At 46.9% G+C, this 21,059-nt stretch overlaps 1 protein-coding gene across 3 annotated transcripts; it reads right to left on the minus strand.

Annotated features, from left to right (window-relative positions):
* Window positions 1–3,935: 3,935 nt before the first annotated feature.
* Window positions 3,936–20,339, minus strand: Ddx25 (DEAD-box helicase 25). Of its 3 annotated transcripts, none has more exons than XM_057767057.1 (12): window positions 20,127–20,339; window positions 19,491–19,557; window positions 19,194–19,238; window positions 18,593–18,728; window positions 17,897–17,989; window positions 17,686–17,788; window positions 16,178–16,292; window positions 14,763–14,880; window positions 7,668–7,905; window positions 6,686–6,848; window positions 5,471–5,659; window positions 3,936–4,139 (listed from the first exon to the last, which is right to left on the minus strand). In XM_057767057.1, the coding sequence occupies exons 1-12, from the start codon at window positions 20,187–20,189 to the stop codon at window positions 4,078–4,080; spliced, it is 1,392 nt and encodes a 463-aa protein (XP_057623040.1). In that variant the 5' UTR covers window positions 20,190–20,339; the 3' UTR covers window positions 3,936–4,077. The 3 variants fall into 3 exon arrangements, with proteins under 3 accessions (XP_057623040.1, XP_057623039.1, XP_057623041.1); XM_057767056.1 differs by having other exon boundaries at window positions 14,763–14,940; window positions 20,127–20,337; XM_057767058.1 differs by having other exon boundaries at window positions 14,763–14,940; window positions 19,491–19,534; window positions 20,127–20,248.
* Between the last annotated feature and the right edge of the window lie 720 nt (window positions 20,340–21,059).

Genomic DNA, 21,059 nt, shown 5'->3' on the forward strand with positions numbered 1-21,059 from the left:
CTTCTCAGTACCAACAGAGGCTTTTATATGTGACTGGGCTTCTGAACTTATAACTGGGCTTCCTAGTTAAGCACTTCATTCCAACCAAGATTTCAAGCCACAGGCCATGAACCACAACCTAGAGTTAGATTGTCTATTGGTTCAAACTTAGGAAATTATTAAGTTCAAAATAGGAGAGCAACCATATTCAGTGAAGATATATTCTCAAACGTGAAATAAATTCATGGTTATTCTGATCAAGAAGAACAGTTAAGACCCTGGTTTGCCATTAAATGGTGGGCAGTTTCCCCAGAGTTTGTCTCCTCGTAGCAGAGCGTTCTGCTTGTTTATAATTTCCCCAGAAGTAGAAGGTGGAAACGCTGGTCCGAGGAGGCTGGGAACTTAACGAGCTGGGCTCAAGGGCCTTCTGTGGGTGTCTAGACAGTTACTTTTCTTGTCCAGCCTCACCATCCTCCGTGCGTGTTTCCTATTATTTTACTAGTTCTGTCTGAAGCAGAAATTCTACATTAAAATTGGAGAATGGGTACGTGCCTTAATCCTACTCAGGAAGCAGAGGCAGCTGGAGCTTTGTGAGTTTGAGGCTCAGACTGATCTAAATAGCAAGCTCCAGACCAGGCAGGGCTGGACAATGAGGCTTATCTCAGACATCAGAGAGAGAGAGAGAGAGAGAGAGAGAGAGACAGACAGACAGACAGACAGACACAGACACAGACAGAGAGGTGGCTCATTGGTAGAGGCATTTGCCACTAAGCCTGACAGCCTGAGTTCCATGCCAGAACCACTGTGGTGGTAGGAAAGAACCAACTGAGAAAAATGTCCTCTGACTCCTATACGTGTTCTTTGGCATGCACGTGGCCATGGTAATATAAAAAAATAAATGTAGTTAAGAACTGTGAATGGTACTTCAGTCCCACCCACATTATAAACAAGAGTTTGCAAAGCAGTTGGGGAAATCAGAAGAGTAGAGCAAATGGGCCAGGCCACACTATATGAACAGGCCAGAGCACGGCGCACCTGACCTTCTGGGATGCCCAAGACAAATGAGAAGGCAGAGTGTACAAGAACCCTATCCTGGAAATGGGGGGCAGCAGCAGCAGCAGCAGCAGAAGCCAGCCGACAGGCATGAGAGGGTAGAGTGATACCTAATTCTCCCCACGTTAGATTGTAAAAGTCAGTATTCCTCAAGGCATATAGCTAGGCTATATTTCATGTGTGGTGTAGCAAGATGACACACGGGTCTTAGATAGTCCTGATTATTCTCTGGAAGTGGAGGAGGGCAGGAGCAGTCAGGATTGAAAGGAACGGAACCTTCTGGAGCTCCCTTGGAAGACTAACAGTGTCTCAGGGCAGCGTAGGCTCTGGGAGGACCACTGCAAGGATCAGTTGGCATGACTGGTCAGTGTGCCAATGGAAGAGGATCCAGTGGGAAAGAGCCGCAGGCCTAGCCTGAGAGGCCCAGGTCGGGACTTGTCTTCCTGTTACCAGCCCAGCAGCAGGGATGTCTCTGGATTCTTTTTTTAACCTGGGCACCTACATGAACCAAGAGGCCCAAGAACCAAAGGCAGGTTTGGCACAACCAGCCTCCCCCGCCCCCCCCCCCCCCCGCAATCCTCTAAGACTTTAAGGGGAAGAGCAACACTTTGTCTAATCACAATAACGTCCCTTGAGCTGTCAGACATCCTTCCAGACTGTGGGAAACTCTCCACCTTTCCTTAGATCTGGCACCTCCCATCACAGCAACAGGGCCCAGGCTGATCACTGGTCACTCACAGTTCCCCTGCAGGTCACAACCCTGCACATGTGATCCCCAAGTTCAGTAGGCTAACAGGACGGAGCTGGCCAATATAAACCTCCTGGATTTTGTTTGGTCTTTGGTGCCAAGTAACACACAGCTGATTAAGCCAGCTCACAGATGTTCTGAAACCGCATGACTGTTTCTTGCCTATTTATTCCTTCCTCAAGTCAGCACTCAGACGACCTGGTCAGGTCACTGTGGAGATAGGGAACTGCTTATGGTTCCGAGAACGGAGCTGCCCCTGACTCGCAGACCTGTGACAGCAGTTTCATACAGCTGTGGCCTTGCGGCCTCCTAGGTGGTGACAAAGGGATGGGAAGAGAGGGACAAAGGGCAAGGCACAAGAATGTCTGGTGTTTGCAGACTCTGTGGGAAGAGCTGCAGGGGAAGCCTCCCAAGGGCTCTTGTGGGGCAGTGACCTGCTGAGGCCTTGCCAGAGATCTGCAATGGGGATGGTGTGCGTGTGTGGCTTCATTTAGGACACTGAGCTGACTGGGATGGAGAGCCCAACTCAATTCTCAAACAGCTAGACAAAACAAAACAACAACAACAACAAAAAAACCCCTTATTATGTCTCTCATGCTTGCTTATCCTATGTCTTCCTATTGGGGTTCAAAACTATGGAAGAATGCGAATGAACGAGGAGGCATCAAAAGAAGAAAAATAGTTACTAGGAGAGTTGCTATCATGGGCACCGTGACGGGCGAGGTACTGAGTACACAAGGTAACAGTTTCCAGTCACAGAGAGGACAGCAGATGCACGTAAACAGGTGAGCTGATATTCCCAAATGACGTCTCCTTCTGGCAAACTGTGTCTCCGAGAACCTCTCGGCCTCAGAGTGTTGTAGACAGTGCCCCTTCTATCCACTGCTCTGCCAACACTTAGAGTTCTCTACCTAACATCTTCTGGATTCTAGCCTCAGCCGCATCTGGCTTTGTCTATCCAGACAGGGACAGGCAGGATGAGCTGGCTCTGGGACACTGCCCCAGTGGACCCATGGTGCGAAATATGTCCCCCCTCTCTGGAGGAGGCTATTAGGGACTCATCTGTGTGACACTAGATATATATGTTCTTCCCTCTTAGCTGTTTGGATGCTGGCTTATACTGGGTCTCTGCCATTACACTCTCTGCTGAGGTGTCTTGAATCTTATTTATCTTCCTTTCCATGCTGCTTAGCACAAGGATGCATGATAAATACCTGGTATTGCATGGGGGAGCCTGCTGGTTCTCCCATTCCTGCACTTAGGGATCAACATGGACACAGTGCACTGTCAAAATAGATAAGCCACAAACCACATCCACAGCAGGGTGACATCATTCACTGGACAGACCTCACCCACAGCAGGGTGACGGTCACTCACTGGACAGACCTCACCCACAGCAGGGTGACGGTCACTCACTGGACAGACCTCACCCACAGCAGGGTGACGGTCACTCACTGGACAGACCTCACCCACAGCAGGGTGACGATCACTCACTGCCCATTTTTGGGAAATGTCTAGAATAAAGCCATATTTTCAAAGACTATAACATGACAGAATAAATCTTTCCTAACTTGAAGACAGTTAACAAGCAGAAGAGGGAAAGACTATGAAATTCTGGATGCCACTTAAAATATTAAAAGGGGCCGGGCGGTGGGCGCACGCCTTTAATCCCACCACTCGGGAGGCAGAGGCAGGCGGATCTCTGTGAGTTCGAGGCCAATCTGGTCTAGAAGAGCTAGTTCCAGGACAGGAACCAAAAAAAAAAAAAAAAAAAAAGCTACAGAGAAACCCTGTCTCGAAAATCCAAAAAAAAAAAAAATATATATATATATATATATATATATATTTTAATATATATTCAAAGGTAAAATGCTCTCTCAGAAAATTTTAAAGTATACTTTTCACCTGAGAGCATGGGGAAGGAATGGGGAAATTAATATGCAGAAAGGGCAAGGTGCGGCAAGGCCTGACAATGGGTGGCTTTCTTCTGTCTCCAGCTGGAATTCTAAAATCAGTGATGTTCTACTGCCCCCTCGTGGCCAGGTTCATAAGGAGGGCAAGGAGGTGGTTCCTGAAGAGAGAAGACGCAATCTTGAGTTCTCATTTAGAATGGTCACACGCTTTGAACCAAATTGGTTCAAAAAGACCTCAGGTCTTAGAATGAAGAGTATCATGACATTTATTTTTTCATCTGTGACAGTTTCACCTTGACAGAGCCTCAACATAGAAAATTATCTTCAAAACCTGCTGGAGCATCCTCACACAAACTAGGAGAGCCCACAAACAACGAAGGCTCTTCAGTATTCGATCTTTTCAATCTCATCCAAGTCTTCTGGGTCAAGCTGCTTGATATTACTATCTGCAAGACAAAGAGAAAGGACGCAGTCTCAGCCCAGCTCCTAAGTGCAAGTTCGTGCGAGCCAGCGAAACATTTCTGAAAACAGTGACACCTTTGAGGATAACCCGTTTCTAACTAAGCAGGGTGCGGTGGTGGCGCACGCCTTTAATCCCAACACTCAGGAGGCAGAGGCAGGCGGATCTCTGTGCCGCCAGCCAGGTCTACATAGTGAGTTCCAGGACAGCCAGGTCTACATAGTGAGACTCTGTCTCAACAAACAAACAAACATCAACACTTGCTCCTGTGACATTCTGTAGAGAAAGCCCAGGACAAGTGACACTCACCCACATACAATAACACAGCACAGATAGACTGGATCGAGAAAGTACATGTCTAGATACTTGAGAAAAAGAGGCTATGCCGACAGTGAGAAAAGCTGGGGAGGACCACGCCTCCCCACTGTAGTTACTTAAGAGTTAACATGGCAGTGGTGGCCTGCATGGACCCTATCTCCTAGCCACTCCAGGGAGTGTAAGATGGGGTGCCTAAGCAATCCTTTAGAGGGTCAGTGGGATGTGCATCAGTCAGCCTGAAATTCCACTCCAAATGTTCTATGAGTCCACTTCCTGGGGAGGGTGCCCACTGCTACCCACAAAGACCCGTCAGGAAAACGGCACCTACTGCCTTTCTGGCACGCTCCCCGCTCACATCTATGCTCTCTTGGGCTTGGAGTGATTTTGTTTGTTTGTTTCAAGACGAATTCTTACTATGCGGCTCTGCCTGTCCTGGAACTCACTATGCAGACCAGGCTGCCTCTGCCTCCCGAGTACTGGGATTAAAGGCGTGTGCCAGTACACTTGACTTTTACCGGTGAGGGGTACAACTACTGGGTGATATAACTCTTGAGGCGCCTGTGAGGGCGTTCTGCCATTTGTGTGGCCCAGTTGGCTATCTGAGGCTGCTTGTTTAGGGGTGGGGCTGGGGAAGGGTTGCAAAGCTCAGAAGTCAGGACTTCTGAGAGTCAGAGAGTGCGAGACAAGAGAAGGAGAAACTATGAAAGTGGAAATTGGGAGACAATAGATCCTAAAGGAGTTCATTACTTTGTGGTACTGCTCTACGGGCATAAAATTCTACAGACTGCAGAGCGAGCTCATGTGACTTCTACTTGACACGTACATCTTCTGCTTAACCACAAAGGAATTATGTGTTCACTTGGCCCACGTTATGACTCTCATCCTATGAATTAGAAGCGATTCCCTCACGACCTCTGCTCCACACAGCCCCTCGCTGCCCTCATGGCGGTATGAGCAAGTCTGTGGGTCCCACTGCGCATGTGAAAGCCTGCTACTTACTGAAGTGGTCCTGTATTTTCATGAGCAGCGGCAGTTTATCCACTTCAATCATGTTGAAGGCGAGACCTTTTTTCCCAAAGCGTCCTGTCCGCCCTATACGGTGGAGGTAGGTCTCATAGTCTGGTTCTTCTGACTGGTTTATAGGAAGGTCAAAGTTCACAACGATGGTGACCTGCTTCACATCAATTCCTAGGAGAAGAAAGGCACTATGGTGTCTTGCAATAATTTCTCCAGGACAAATCCACCAAGAACTGTATTTGCCAAAGGAATTCCCACAAGTGGGTCATAACACAGATCAGTCTGCTCGCACACTCGGTGTCTGTGCTGCTCGGTCAGGATGCTAAATCTGCGGAAATCTAAACAGGCGCAAGGCATGGATGTGTATAGGTGAGCGGGGAAACGGGAGAGAGACCCTCGCCAAGCTCCTCCCAACCTGTGGCACTAAGTGCCCTGCAGGTTCCTAGGTCCATGGTCTTCTCACCCATTATGGGGTGCAGCTCAACTCTACTCCATGACTGGGTTTGCATCAGGTCTTTTTCATCTCTTGCCCCAGCCATTACCACCTCCACATGCCATTCCATGCTTTTCCCTGTCTCTTCTCCCACTTCTCTAAATTCTCACCGGATGGGCGCCACAGCCATGTCCAGGGCACTTGGGCCACACCTAGAACATACACTCCTCCAGCCATCCAGCCATGCACAGGCTCATCTCATCCTCATGTTCAGCTCCAGTTACACAGGCAGCCATTTTCCAAAGCCGCTGTATTTCCCTACCCAGCTGAACTGTTCTCCTGGCTGGTGACGTGGCTCAGTGGTAGAGCACCCACCTTGCAAGCACAGGGCCCGGGGTTCAATACCAGCATTAAGAACAAAGCTGAACTACCTTCCTTCCTTCAATACTTTTCAACCCTCGTGCTGCCTAGGATACCTCTATGCTCTCTGGGCCTTCCATCCCCATGCTGACAGGCTGCCCTCTCTGCTCCAAGCCTTCTACTGCCGCATGTAGCCAGCATCATGTGAGGTGGACACATAGTCAGCCACAGAGGCTACACACTATATGATGCAACTCAGGCATTAGTCCGAGACAGAAATACTGAAATCTCATCAACAGCTGCCAGAGGCAACGTGCTGGGAGGAGATAGGGCAATGCTGGGGGGTGGCAGGCTCTGAGTTTGATTGTGCATACACTTCACAGTGACACCCAACTCTCACATACCTCGAGCACAGACATTGGTTGTTATCAGAACTTTCTCTTTCCCGTCTCGGAACCTCTGGATGATGGACGCTCGCTGCTCCACCGTGAGTTCCCCGCTCAGCAAGGACACCTGGTGGCCGTCCTGCATCATTTCCACAGTCAGCCACTTGGCATTGCGACGGGTCTGGGAGAGACAACAGCAGCGGGTCAAAGCAGACTGGCTCTCCCTGGGATGCTCACGGGTGTAGGGTGAAAGCTGCAGAGGCTTTTGTTTCCCCCCTCTCCAAATCTTGCAAGAAGCCTTAGACTGTGGCATGGCATTCTCTGCAATTCTAAGAATCATATTCTGTCAACCTGACCAAGCTTTGGCCTTCTTTTCCACAAACTGAAGCCCAAACCAAACCAACAAACACTACAAGAGTTCTTTGCAGGAGCCATGTGATTAACATCTTTACGTACACAATAAAATAGCTCCCCCATTTCTGCTTCTTCATTATCAGCATCGTTTTTGTTAAATGGAACAAAAAGAAAACAACTGCAAAGCCAAGACACTGCCAAGTTTCCATGGCAGCAGAGGCCAGCCGAGAGCAGGAGACATGTCTCAACAACCTGCTCACAAGGCTTAGCATGTTCACATGGTAGGGACGAAAATAAAACATATGGACATGAAGTGTCAGACAGGAAAAAGAAAACACAACCCCCCGCCATAAAATAAGCAGTGGGATATCAGTAAAGTAACACCATGGGCAGGGAACGGCTACAGCAAACCTCAAGCCACGTGCGGAGGTGCCAGCAGCAGGGCTTCTGAGAGGGACCTTTATTTAAGATCCCACCCATCAGTCAACCTTCCTAAGTTCTGCCCTGAAACTGGAGATTCTACTCAAAGTTGTTCTGCGGGCTAAACTGAACATGGAGCCTGGCTAGATGGCATGTATTCCTAGTACCGTCTCCCCTCTGCTCGTGTGGGATCTGTCCATGGCAAAGACACAGGCAGCAGGCTTGCCTGGCAGAAGATGATGGCTTGGCCAATGGTGATGCCGCCGTAGATGTTACACAGGGCTTGATATTTGTCTTTTCTGTTTTCACACAACACATAATACTGTCGGATGTTGTTTAGGGTCAGTTCCTCTTTTCGTAACTTGATAACGTTGGGGTCAGGAATGATCCGTTCCGCAAACTGCCACACAGAGTCCTCGAAGGTCGCGGAGAAGAGGAGCATCTGGCATTCGGAGGGCAAGGCTCTGGAAGAGAAAGGAAGGTGGCCGTCACCCAGCTAGCAGGTTGTCGCCCTTCAAGCCCTGGCGTCAGCTGCTCTGTGCATACTTGTAGCATATGTGGTGCCGTGTGCCGTGATCAGCTCCACCTTTACACAAGTCAAGCAGCCTGTCCCTATCTGCCACCAAGAATCTGCACAAATATATATGGAATGTGAATCTCAGAGCCAAGTTCAGACATGCAGTGGGGAGGGTCGGAAGTCACGCCCATCTCCTCCTACTGAAGAGTCAGGAGTCTCACGCTGGCACACATCTGAAGGGGATGGAGTGAACCACTTGTTTTAACAACCAGAAGAAGGGAATCAGAACAGGGGGTGGGGAGCAACCAACACAAGTGCTCCAATTATTATACAGCATCCTCCTGAGTAGGAAATAGAAGGGGCCTTTTCAGAAGCCCCCTTCGACTGCTAAATCTTGAGTTCTGACCCATTTACTTTACAACATAAACACATTAACTTACTGGTTAGGGGGTAGCAAGAGGGGAGTCTCTCTTGATCTCTGGCCATAGTGAATGGCTGGATCCCTCACTTCAGCAGATAAACACTTACTACCGGGAGACTAGTGCAAAAATTCCATATTTGGAGCTATGAGCCTTAATAGTAGGTGGAGATAAGTCACATGGCTGAAGGGAGCGAACCAAGTGAAAGCGTGCATACTTCCTGGTAGCCTCTTCTCACCCAGACTGCCAGCAGCCGAGCTCTGCCACCTGGAAGGAGACCTGAGCACCATACAGTTCTATTCTAATGCCCCCGTATGACAACCACCCTAATGTAAAGCTTTCAAGGTATCCACCTTGAGAGCTGGCTACTGCAATTTAGTCTTTCAGATTATGGTAGAGCAGGCAAGTATTGGCAGAGAAGCAAGGTCAACCTTTGTGAAAGGCAGATGCAGCAAACAAACCAGGTGAGCAGCCAGTTCAGACGATGTTGTAAACTCGGAATTGGAGTAGGTGGGCCATCTGTCTATGTGTTACATTCATTGGTTAATAAAGAAACTGCCTTGGCTTTTTGATAGGGCAGAATTCAGATAGGTGGAGTAGACTGAACAGAATGCTGGGAGAAAGAAAACAGAGTCAGGCAGATGCATGATTCCCCTTCCCAAGACAGATGCTGGCTAGACTCATGCCCGTAAGCCAAGACCTCGTGGTGGCATTCAGATTATTAGCTATGTGAGAGTTAACCAATAAGAGGCTAGAACCAATGGACCAGGCAGTGTTTAAATGAATACAGTTTCCGTGTAATTATTTCAGGTGTAAACTAGATGGGGAGCTGGGATCCCAGCAGGAACACAGTCCGCCGCTCCTTTAGCAACACAGAATAGACAAAATAGCAACAACAATACCCTACAAAAATACTGAAATTAGTACCCTCAGTGAGGGAAGGTAGGTGCTGCATCCAGAACACAAGAACAGGAAGTGGTGGATAAGAACTAGAAAATACCACCAGTAGGATCCAGACAGGAAAAAGAAAGCCAGAAACTGCATTTTAACCTCAGACAGGGGAAGTGCACAACAAACACAGATGAACACAGTACCTGGAGGAAAGCGTTGAGACTTGGCGCTAGGGCCAGGGATCTAAGAGGTCAGTGTGGAGACGGACTTGTAAGCTTAAAGAGAGAAAGGCAGTACCTCCAAACTTTTAAATGTGGCTTCCTCAAGGGCCGAGTGTTACCTGTCATAGCACCCAAATGAGCATGCGTCATCGTGTTGTCCCTGGCATCCATCTCCATGACACGGAACAGCTGCAGCCCAAGGCTTACAGTACAGTGTCTCACTGTGGGCTGAGGCCCCGTCTGGGTTGTGTAACTGAACATGGGGATTGCGAAATAGGTTGCAACAATGAATTCAAAGGCAGACACGTAATGAACCTCAGGTGTTTCTAGCAGAGCTTGCCTGGGCTGCACAGCGCAACTTCACTGCAATCTTGGCTCTTGTGCTATGTGCGCCACTGAGGCCATACAAACTATCAGCAAGTGCTGCTGGAGACACTTGGTTCAGACTGGTCACTACTGTATATACTGTACACTGTATGTGGATGAGCTCCCTACGCAGCTCTCTGTTCTCACAGAGATATCCGCAGCATGGTCTCAAGCCAGTATGCTGTAACTGCTGGGTGGTTTGACTTTAAAAACTGCTTTAGTTGCTGACTTCAGTTTCATTAAGAAAAAAAAATCATAACTGTGGTTTGGAATTAGAAAAAATTTCTAACAATTTCCAAAATGGTGTGAAACACATTTTCACTGCTTGTATTAAATACTTACAAAAAGAGGTACTTCCAGCATTGGCAATTTAAACATAGCAACTCTAGAAAATACTGAATAAGCTTTGTTTCAGACAATATTTCATTCTTGATATAAAAGTCAATCTACCTCATCATTATGCAAATTTATCACTAATGATAAAACTATATGCTTACTAAAAAACTTTTAAAATAAATCTATTTATGACTTATTTTCAGTAAATGCTTGACATGTATACTTATTCCATGCACCTAGATATCTGGAGTCATGTAAAAATTTCTCCAGGGAAAATGACTTTTAAGGAGAGAAAATTTAAGACTGGTTTATACGAAACTAAGTGGGATGTCTCCATCACATCCCTCACCCCAGAGCTCAGGGAACCCCACAGAAGAGGAGGCAGAAAGAGTGTAAGAACCAGAGGGATGGAGAATAGCAGGAAGACAAGGGTTTCTTGAGCAAGGCTCATACGGACTCACAGAGACTGAAGCACCAAGCACAGAGCAGACACGGGTCTGCACCCGGTCCTCTGAGTATATATTAAAGCTTTCAGCTGAAAATGTTTTTATGGGACTCCTGTGTGTGAGAGCAAGTGGGTCTCTGACTCTGGTACCTGCTCTTCTGTCTCTTTTCCTCCTGTTGGGTCGCCATGTCCAACTTCGATATGAAAGTTTTTCTTCACCTTGTTGTATTTTATTTTGTTGAGCTTAGTTTCTGATGAGAGACAGAAAGGGAGTGGATCTGGAGGAGTAGGGATGGGGAGGAGCTTGGAGGAGTGAAGGAAGGGGAAACTATAATCAGGATATACTGTAAGAGAAAAGAATCTAATTTCAATAAAGGGTTGGGGAGACCTAAACAAAACATTCTGGGAGCAAAAACAAAGGCCGAAGAACTGGTAACAGAGGACACAGCTTTCGGTGTGAGAGTTGATTCTTCTAAATCTGCTTCAGACATGTAATCCCATGCTACACCAAATCCCAGCAACAAAAACATGCCCCCTGTTAAGCATGTTGCCTCACACCTGTAATCTCAGCATTTAGGAGGCTGAAGTAGTAGGATTGTCATGAGTTTGAGAGTAAGCTGGATATAGATACTTAGTCCTAGATCAGCTCAGGCTACAGCAAAAAAGTCTTTCTCAACACACACACACACACACACACACACACACACACACACACAGTCTAAGATACTAAAATTTTAAAATGGAGATGATATCTATGAACTTTTCATAAAACAAAAGACAGGTTTACTCACATCTCATTCAAACATAAATTAATGGTAGAGTGTAAATATAAATTCTGGCAAATTCTATTCATCCCACAAACTCCTTACCAAACAAAACAAGAAGGGTCCTAACAGCTACATGTCTTGCATACTTAGCACCTGACATCTTAAAAAGCACGCAGTATCTGACCCTGATATTGAGCCTTTCATTCTCCAAGTTTGGGCCACTTTTCAGTTTAAAGTTTACACGCAGTTAAGATCTTTAGCTATGAGGACATGTGCTCACGTGGTGACAACACTTTTGGTGGCTCTAGAAAGATGTACAATGGGTGAAAGACAGATGGCCTTCTCTAACCTGGAAACACAGTGAGAAGGAGAACAGAGAGTGGGTCACCCGGAAGCAGTGAGAAGGAGAACAGAGAGTGGGTCACCCGGAAGCAGTGAGGAGAACAGAGAGTGGGTCACCCGGAAGCAGTGAGAAGGAGAACAGAGAGTGGGTCACCCGGAAGCAGAGAGAAGGAGAACAGAGAGTCGGTCACCCGGAAGCAGAGAGAAGGAGAACAGAGAGTGGGTCACCCGGAAGCAGTGAGAAGGAGAACAGAGAGTGGGTCACCCCGAAGCAGTGAGAAGGAGAACAGAGAGTGGGTCACCCGGAAGCAGTGAGAAGGAGAACAGAGAGTGGGTCACCCGGAAGCAGTGAGAAGGAGAACAGAGAGTGGGTCACCCGGAAGCAGTGAGAAGGAGAACAGAGAGTGGGTCACCCGGAAGCAGTGAGAAGGAGAACAGAGAGTGGGTCACCCGGAAGCAGAAACGGCACCCTTAGTGACACATGTGTAACTATTTCCATTTTATTTATTTATTTATTAACTATTTCCATTTTTAATACTTCTTATTTGCAATGACTGTGTCCTATACTGGCTTTCTCAACAGTTGGTCATTCTATGAAAAGAAACAACTTCCGAGAATTTCCAGAACTTGCAGGCACAAGGTTCGATAATAAAAGTCAACAAACTCCAGTGAGAAATATCAGGATTCGGAGGTGGCAGGAGACCCAGTGGTAGGCTAAGGACAAGGTCTGGGAGAGCAGGGTGACACCAAACCTTTCAGCCACAGAAGCAGATGCTCACAAATATAATTATATATAAGGTTACCCCAGAAAACTGTTTTGTTTTCAATAAGCATCTGAAATTGGAGGATGAATGGTTTTTAATACAAGATTCCTATGCAATAAATACCAGTCAAAAACCAGGTTTACAAGACAATAAAAACATGCCAAGTCACATACAAGCAAAAATAAAAAACAAAACCATAAACTTCTTATATGTTTTAGAAAAGAGACCAGAAAATACAACCCAGCACATTAGGGTGATTACACGAGAGCCCAGGAACTGGGAGATGCAAGGCAGCCAATGAACCAACAGCACAGCCATGATTCAACTACACAGCAGGCCTGGACACCCACACAGGCAGGAGAGGGAGACCCTGAGATACAGAAGTCAGTGGATTAAAAGCATGATTTGAGGCCTCATGGTCTTTCCTCCATCCACTCTGGCATGTCTCCTGCTGCTGTCCTCGCTAAACTCCTGTTGAAGCAGTCTTGTCAGTGATGCTTTGTGGGAGTAGCTTTTGACATTACTAGGAAACAATATCACAGCAGACTACCTGTTCCTTGGACTCTTACAGCCTCTTCCCCCTTCTTCCTCTGCAATCTCTGAGCCTTAGATTTCTGTAGAAGTATCCAATGGGACTTGGCTCTACAACTACATTTTGATCAGCTGTGGTTTTCTATAATGCTTTCTGTCTGCTGCAAAGAGAAAGTTTCCTGGGGTGAGGACTACAGGTATCTGAGGGCCTCAGCCCTACACAAAGTGCTACAGACAGCAGCAATGCTGAGAGCAGGAGAACAGCCTTCCCCAGGGCAGAGCGCACCAATTGGTTGCCCAGTACCAAATGGTCAGCCCTGAAAACACACATACAGGTAACATTACGCAGACCAAGCAGGTTTTACTAAGGAAGGTATGTACAAACATATACATATATGTATCCAACAACAATTAAATAGAGGCCATGGATTTGAAAGAGCGTAAAGAGGGGTACATGGATGGTTTGGAGGGAGGAAAGCAAAGGAGGAAATAATGTAATCAGATTATAATCTCAAACATAAAAAAATAATTAAACATTTTAAACATAAAAAGCATGATTTGACTATGTGAAGAAACCACTTGCATATGACACGCACGACAGAATGGTTAGGGAAAAGCTAAAAATCCTTACACAGGGATAATGCACAGGAAAAAGGCAATAGACAACTCTAGAGGAAAACTTGTACAATAAAAAATAATACTAATATAACCATGTTGGGCCCAGCAGTGAACATGAACAGTGCCTGTGTTCATATGCGTGTGCTTAGAAGGATATAAACAGGGTTGGCATAGTCAAACTCTTAGGATTTAAGCACTGAGAGGAAATGGAATGAACAAGGGTTGTAGTTTAAAAGAATTCAGGCCTATTTTCTAAACTGAGGAGACAAAGACTTTACATCAGGAAACAGTTAGGTGAGCATATTATTTAAGATCTGAAGATCGACATCAGAAAAGACAGACATGTTCTCGGGACTGGGCAGGTGGGGACTGCTGTTCTCATTATCAGACTTTCAATAATATTGAGTTTAAAGTTGAGTAAATACTACTTTTTCCCCCTTGAGACTGGGTTTCTCTGTGTAACAGCTTCTAGCTATCCTGGAACTTGCTTTGTAGATCAAGTTGGCCTCCAACTCACAGAGATCCACCTGCCTCTGCCTCCTGAGTGCTAGGATTAAAGACGTGAGCCACCACCTTAACTTTATTAAGAAAGAAAGGAACAAAAAAGAGCAATGCGGATTCTTAACTTCCCTCTCCAAATTTCAATAAGTGTGAGAAGGCCCAGAACTGTGTTACTGGAAGCCCTTCGGGTATCTGGCAGAGAAATCGGGGGAAACAGATGATTCACTTACAACTCAGAAGCAAGGCTAGACCTGCTCCAGCATCACCTTTCTATTCTAGCTCTTTAGCCACCACAGCCTTCAGCAGGTTCCAATTGGATTCTGCTTGGGATATAAACATGCCTGGCAACACTCGGTGCGATCCAGGACACACACTTCACCTGTAGGCCTGCACTCCAACAAAAGTATGGCAGAGGGGCACACCACAGGGTGAAGGCAGGCACTGTAGCAGTCTGAGGGGTCCCTGAGCTGCTGAAAACCCAAAGTCAGTCCGAAGGTGAAGATGGCAAGAAATCAAGCAATGGAAGTAATTAGGAAGGGCAGACAAACAAAACTGATCATTTAGCCTGAAAATCCAGGAGGAATGGATGAACGTGAAGATTACCTTTGGATACGAATACTCTGATCTGAGAATCCTTGGGTGTCAATCATCACATCTGCTTCATCCAGGACAAATACACGGATCTTAGTCAAATCAATCAATTTTCGCTTGAAACACCAATCTAGGACAGTCCCAGGAGTACCAATTATAATCTGTTTGGTGACTTCAGTGCCCCTAGGAACTGTGGAGAAAAGGGTTTTAAGTGTTCCTTGTAGATAAAAACAGCTCGACTCACTGACACAGGGCACAGGCCAGGGTGATATGATATAGTGCTTGGTGGGGAGAGAAATACAGCATCATTTCCCAATTGCGAACCCCGAGGGGCATGGATGCATTTAGATGCTGCAGAATTTTAGGATGGGTTCCAGAGTTCTAAGGTTATTATAATAATAGTCCTATATATTTGATGGTGCTCCATGGTCATTTAAAAAGCTCTGCTTTGATAAAATGGATACTGTGACATTCTGTAGGCCCAGCCACTCAGAAAGCTGAAGTGAGATGATCACTTGCTAATGCAAGTTCAAGACCGGCCTGGGCAACACAGTGAGACATCATCTCAAAAAAACCAAAACCAAAACCCAACCCCTCCCCAATGAAACAAAAACCAACCAAACAACAACAAAAACAAAATCAAAAGCAAATAAACAAAACCACATTCCACATTTCTATTGTCCCAGGGGACTAATGGCACGGCTAAGGGGACACTGGTTAGGTGTGGCGGTACAGGAAAAGATGCCAGTTGTTCTGGAGACTGCAGCAGGGGTGACGCTCACAGCCAGTCTGTCACTGCATGAGCTGAGAGACCCCATTCAGCTACAGGAACTGGGGGACACTCAGGGTGAGAGCACTCAGCTAGCATGCCCGTGGCCCAGTGTCTATCTCCGGCACCCCAAATCAAAACCAAACCCTCCAAACAACAAAGCCTTTCCAAATGGGAATTAACAAAAATATTCAGTAATAATCTAGATGCTGGGAAGCCAGTCGGAGGGTGGTGTGACGGGCTTCCAGGTTGTGAGCACACAAGGAAACAACCATGCAGATGATGCGCATGAGCTCAAGGGAGAGCAAAGACTAGCTCCCGTCCCCTCCTGGGCAAAGCAGGGCAGACTCCATCTCATCTTCGTCCTTTAACGTCTCAGTTTCCATGATAAGCATGTAGAATTTTAGTAAAAAATCTCCAATAAAACTTGTTTGGCACAAAACCATCAAGTCTCAAAAAGCCGACCATAAAAACAGCATCCTCTTACGACATGTGAACTTGTTTGCTGTGCCCTCATTTTACGCCAGGCTGCACCAGTGCTTAAGCCTGAACTGCGTCCTTGAGAGATATTTCCCCCACTTCAGAGGTGAGAAAGCAGAGGAGCTAGGTGTGAAGCCAGGATTTAACAAATAGCCAAGACAGGCTGACTGGTACATACTTCGATTTCCTCGAATGGCATACATCACTTCAACATCCACACAGAATTTCCCCATCCTTTCAACCACACGGCCAGTCTGCAGAGCCAGTTCATAGGTGGGAGCCAGGCAGAGGCACTGTGAGACAGAAGAGGGGAGGGGGCAGGTTCATACAAGCCACTGTTCACATTGGAACCACAGTTATAATTGTACTGGAAGAGTCACAGAAATGGCACTGAAGATTCTAGCTGATGAGACATTTTAAATCGAATATAATTTGGCAGTTGATAAGTAGCTGACAGGTTTGAGGCGAATACTAGGGGCATTGGAGCTGAAGGGAAAAGAAATGGTTACTTTATATACTTCTCTCTATGGGGCTATTTAGAAACGCAAGTTACTGGTCACTGTCTTTTGATGGAGAGAGCAAGGAGTCCATGAAGAAGGCATGCCGAACCACAGCGTACAATACCTATCACCTTCTACTTGCTCCTAAGAGTCTGCCTGTTCCGGCACGATCTGCTTAATCCATATTATGGATGCATAATCCTGCCAGGATAATATTCCCCTCCTATGCCCATCTGCTATGCCCTCCCATAGAAATGGCGACTGTTGAATGAAGACGCCAATGGAAGAGACTGATGAGATTTAAAGTGTTCGTGTTCAGGGTCTATGGTAGAGAAGGTGACTACCAAAGCGCGGAAATAGTTTCCACACACATTTTCAAAACATGGGCTCAAACATGGCCCTCTTGAATAATTTAATGGATACTAAAATCAATAACCTTATGTGGAAAGCACACTCCCTGGGCGTGGCCTCCATCACATGCATCTACAATTTATAGGAATCGCTGGCGGAGGAAAGCTTTTTATCACATATGGGAAGTCAGCCCATCAAAGAACTTTCTGGTGCCCTTTGGAGGAAAAAGGGAAACAGTACCAGATTCTTTTTGTGAAAAGAAACGAGGCCAGAACTGTGAGCTGGGTGCGTCAACCAGGCACTGTGATGATAGGAAGACACTCTGAGAAATGAGGGAATTGTATGCCTTTCTGACCCTACAGCTAAGCAGTCGCCATCACTACATGCCTACTTAAAACCAAGCATAGTGCTAAAAGGGTAGGTGACTTTAGGAGGAGAACACATACTTACACACTCAGTTATCATCCAATGCTTAATGAATTGCCCCTACGATCCAGGCACTGTGTGGGTGTGGGGAGTCCAGCATGAACGGGTCAATGAGCAGCCATGTCTTTAGAGAGATGGCTTTACAGGAAGGAAACAGACGCTGGGAAACGGACACTCAGCTAGGTGGGCAGCGGTGGCGAGGCTGGGACTGGAGGCACCTGGACTCTAAGGCTGGGGCTGGGCATCACTCGTTACTATCCCGATACTCTACCCAGGGCGCTAGGATTTTAGGAAGGAATGCCTAGTCGTCATTTTCCTGCAGTGATCCTAATATCTGCGGAAAGACCCGGCACTGCTAAATCGTTGCTGGCATGGCAGTCACAATGATTCCACCACCGCCCTTCCTTACCTGTGGGAACAGCTCCAAGGCATTCACTCTGCTGAGCATCGCTAAGACAAAGGCAGCTGTTTTCCCCGTTCCAGACTGGCTCTGTGCTATGAGGTTCTGGGGACTATGAAACAGAGGAGAGGACTGGGTATAAACTGAGCACAAGATCCTGGGTATAAATAGAAGAAACCAAAACCAGCCAACTTGGAAGACCACTACCCTGTAAACTCACGGATGTGCGAGCATCATCGGGAGGGCCATCTCTTGGATTTTGGATGGTCTGTTAAATCCCATTGCATAAATCCCTTTTAGTAATTCTTCCTTTCTGTAAAATAATAAATAAACAGATGGATACACAGGTAGCTAAATAAATAAAATTCTCAGACATGCAAAGCCTCTGTGGTCAGCGTGTACCACATTCGGAAATGTATACTTGCAAGGTACACTTCTGAGGGAAGCCACTTTGCAGCTGAGCACTGGGACTGTTCTCTGACACGGTGCCTGACAGAAGCAACTTAAGGAAGATTTATTTTAGCTCATGGTTTGAGAAAGGGTAGAGTCCACTATGGTGGGGGAGGGCATATGGGTGAAAGAGTCAGGCTGCTGCTCTCACTGTGTGCTGCCGCTCGGCTGGCTTTCTCCTGCCCTACCTGTTACTCAGAGACCCCAGCCCACGAGACAGTGCCGCCCACAAGCAGGATGCTCTTTCCTCCTCACCTCAACACCTTGAGTTATAGCTTAATGGCATGTAATATTATACAATCTATTTGAATACAGCATACTAGAGAATAAATGGGATTCTGGTGGGTTTAGTGCTAGCATCCTAGTTAGTGCTTGCTGACATGAGCTTCTTAGGCACTAAGAGTTAAGGTACTCACAGCTGTAGCTAACACGAGCCTTCTTACGCACTAAGGGTTAAGGTACTCACAGCCGTAGTTCTTCAAAGGTTTTCACCGAGTAGAGTGGAGAGCTGGGGTCCTTTTGTAAGACTTCCACTCGATGGCTGGATTCTACTAAGGACTGACGGATTAATTTATTTAAGAGTGAATTGGCTGCCAAATCCACTAGAAAAGCAAAAATAAAAAAGGCATCAAACCTCCGGAATGACATCTAATTAACTGCTTTCTCCCACACAGTAAAGTATACAAAAACAACTACAGCTTAGTCTCATCTTTCTTCTAAAGAAAGTTCTAGAAGGAATTCCATAGCACCGAGAATTCCCTCTTTTACAAAGATCCAGTTTCTTATGCTCTGTTGCACCAACCCCTGACCTTGAGCAAACCAACATCTAATCATGACAGGACCGAATAATTCTTCCTTGCAAAACTGAATATTCTTAACCCACTCCTTGCAGTTTTCATCTTGTCTAAAGAATACACCCCTCCTAACTTAGTATTTTTGTCTGATAGTATTCATTCAAAAATAAAGCAAAGACAGTGCTTTCCCAATGCAATCCTATTCACTAACATTCCTGAAGTGATGATAAACCGAGCAACGCCAGAAAGCACGTGCAAACAAACGCCTCTTACCTACATCGTCTTCTTCATCTTCCTCTTCAGCGTTAAGAGAGCCGTCTAAAATGGCAAAAGAGAAACAATGAATGTAAAGAAAAACGTTGAAAAGAAATACAGTGGACTCTTAAAATTTCTCACCGGTTTTATAGTGTATGCAGACAGAGTCACCTCCAGGGAGATAAAGTGATTGGGAAGGTAGGGGACGGTTGTGCATGCAAAATTAAAGGAGCCGAAGCTGTTTCAACTGGCAGATACTGGGGGAAAGCAAAGATGTTCAATTAAGCGAGTCTACTTTAGCCTAACAGCACTCACCTATGTTTGGGACTGTGGTACTTCTAATACCACGGAGGTTCTTTCTGGGGTGGACGAGATTTGAAAACTATTGAAAGGCACAAATTTCAACCAACGTTAGGAAACAGGACATCAAGCAGCAAGCCTGGTGCTATCCTACAGCAGCGGGAGGGAAGACCACCCCAAACAGCTTCCTTTGCAATGTTAAGGATTAACGATTTCATCAGTGGGGCCACTGAATGAATTATCCTACAAAAGGATGTGAGTTTCCAATCTCTTCTGGAGCTCTCTTAGGCTGAATATGGGCAGTACCTGGATGAAAGGTGGTTCACAACACCTACAAGGGAAAGGTGGCTACGAAGATGGGAAACCTGCTAAATGGTGAATATCAGGAGAGGAGAAAACTCAGCAGTGCTAGGTCCAGCAGCTGTGTCCTCTATCTGTATTTCCAGGGGTCTTCGCCCTTTCAAACCCAAGGTCTGCCCTCCCTCTGGGAGAGTCCTTTCCCGTGGTTCTTCCACCCCTGCCCACACCTCCCCCATCACCTGACACCCCACTCCAAACGCCAGAGGGGCGCTCCCCCTCCCAGGGGACTTCCCTCGGGAGTCCTTGTTCTAGCTCCCGCCCGTGGGCCCTCCCCTGCTCAGCGGCGGTTACGTGGCTGTTCAGCCGCTCGTTCTCTGCCGCCCCAGCGTCGCCTCCCCAAAGTAACGACGCCATAGCTGTGGTCTCCGCTCTCGCCCCCGGCACGTGCTGTCGCCCCCGCGCGGGGGAAGCGCCGGCTCGGCTCAGTGGCCAATGGTTAGGCTTCGGGACCGGCGTCCGCCTCGCGACCACCCGTGGCGCGGCGCACTGCGCAGGCGCGGGCCCAGCGCGAGGCGGGCGGAGGGAGAGCGAGTTGCGGGGCGCAGCCGTGCGGGGCACCCGCGAGCTTTCCGTTTGGCCAGCCGGCCATCGGCACAGCAGAGAGAAACTGAGCACGGAGGCGGTACCCGCACCGCGCTGCAGGCTCTCGTGCTGGTGTCTCCCCGGACAGCTCCGCCTGGTCATCAAAGGTGTGAGATTGCGCAGGGCAGTGGAGGAACAGAGGGACTTGACTGGAGGTTCGGAAAGAAAGCAGAATCCAAGTGCAGACATCTGCCTCATCCCTGGGTATCTCTGATGTGCCCTCCTATACACGTATTTTAATTTTTATTCTAAGGCGTGGTCCCGTTAAAGCAACACTGGTCACCACTACCTACATCATATATTATTGCACAGCTCGGGAGTAGATCCCTTATGCTAAGTTTGGACCAATAAACCAGGATTTTCTGATTTCCGACTGGAATTTTAAGAGTCGTGGCAACATTTCTAGAAACGACAAAAAATAGAAAAGCAACAAAACTGTCGCCATGATCTCTCCGTGGTGCTGAAGCAGCACTCCTTTGCCCTGTACTGTCACAGTCTCACTCAGGCTATAGCATTTCCCTTTAGCCTTTACGTTACCATTCTAATAGTAGATGTCTTTTACTCTCAATGTTAAATTCCTGTTAATTAAACGATGTGCAAGATTGGAACACGATTTTCAATCTCCTAGTTTTTATATAGGAT

Source organism: Chionomys nivalis, chromosome 4 (genome assembly GCF_950005125.1).
Source record: "Chionomys nivalis chromosome 4, mChiNiv1.1, whole genome shotgun sequence".
Classification (NCBI taxonomy): domain Eukaryota; kingdom Metazoa; phylum Chordata; class Mammalia; order Rodentia; family Cricetidae; genus Chionomys; species Chionomys nivalis.

What these genes read in the sequence shown, in the direction of transcription:
- Ddx25 (XM_057767056.1), bottom strand. Translation starts at nt 20,189, where the DNA reads ATGGCGTCGTTACTTTGGGGAGGCGACGCTGGGGCGGCAGAGAACGAG. An exon ending in AACCAATGTCTGTGCTCGAG is followed by an intron (nt 5,660 to 6,685) that starts GTATGTGAGAGT and finishes TTCTTCTCCTAG; the next exon opens with GAATTGATGTGAAGCAGGTC. An exon ending in GAAAATACAGGACCACTTCA is followed by an intron (nt 4,140 to 5,470) that starts GTAAGTAGCAGG and finishes TTTGTCTTGCAG; the next exon opens with ATAGTAATATCAAGCAGCTT.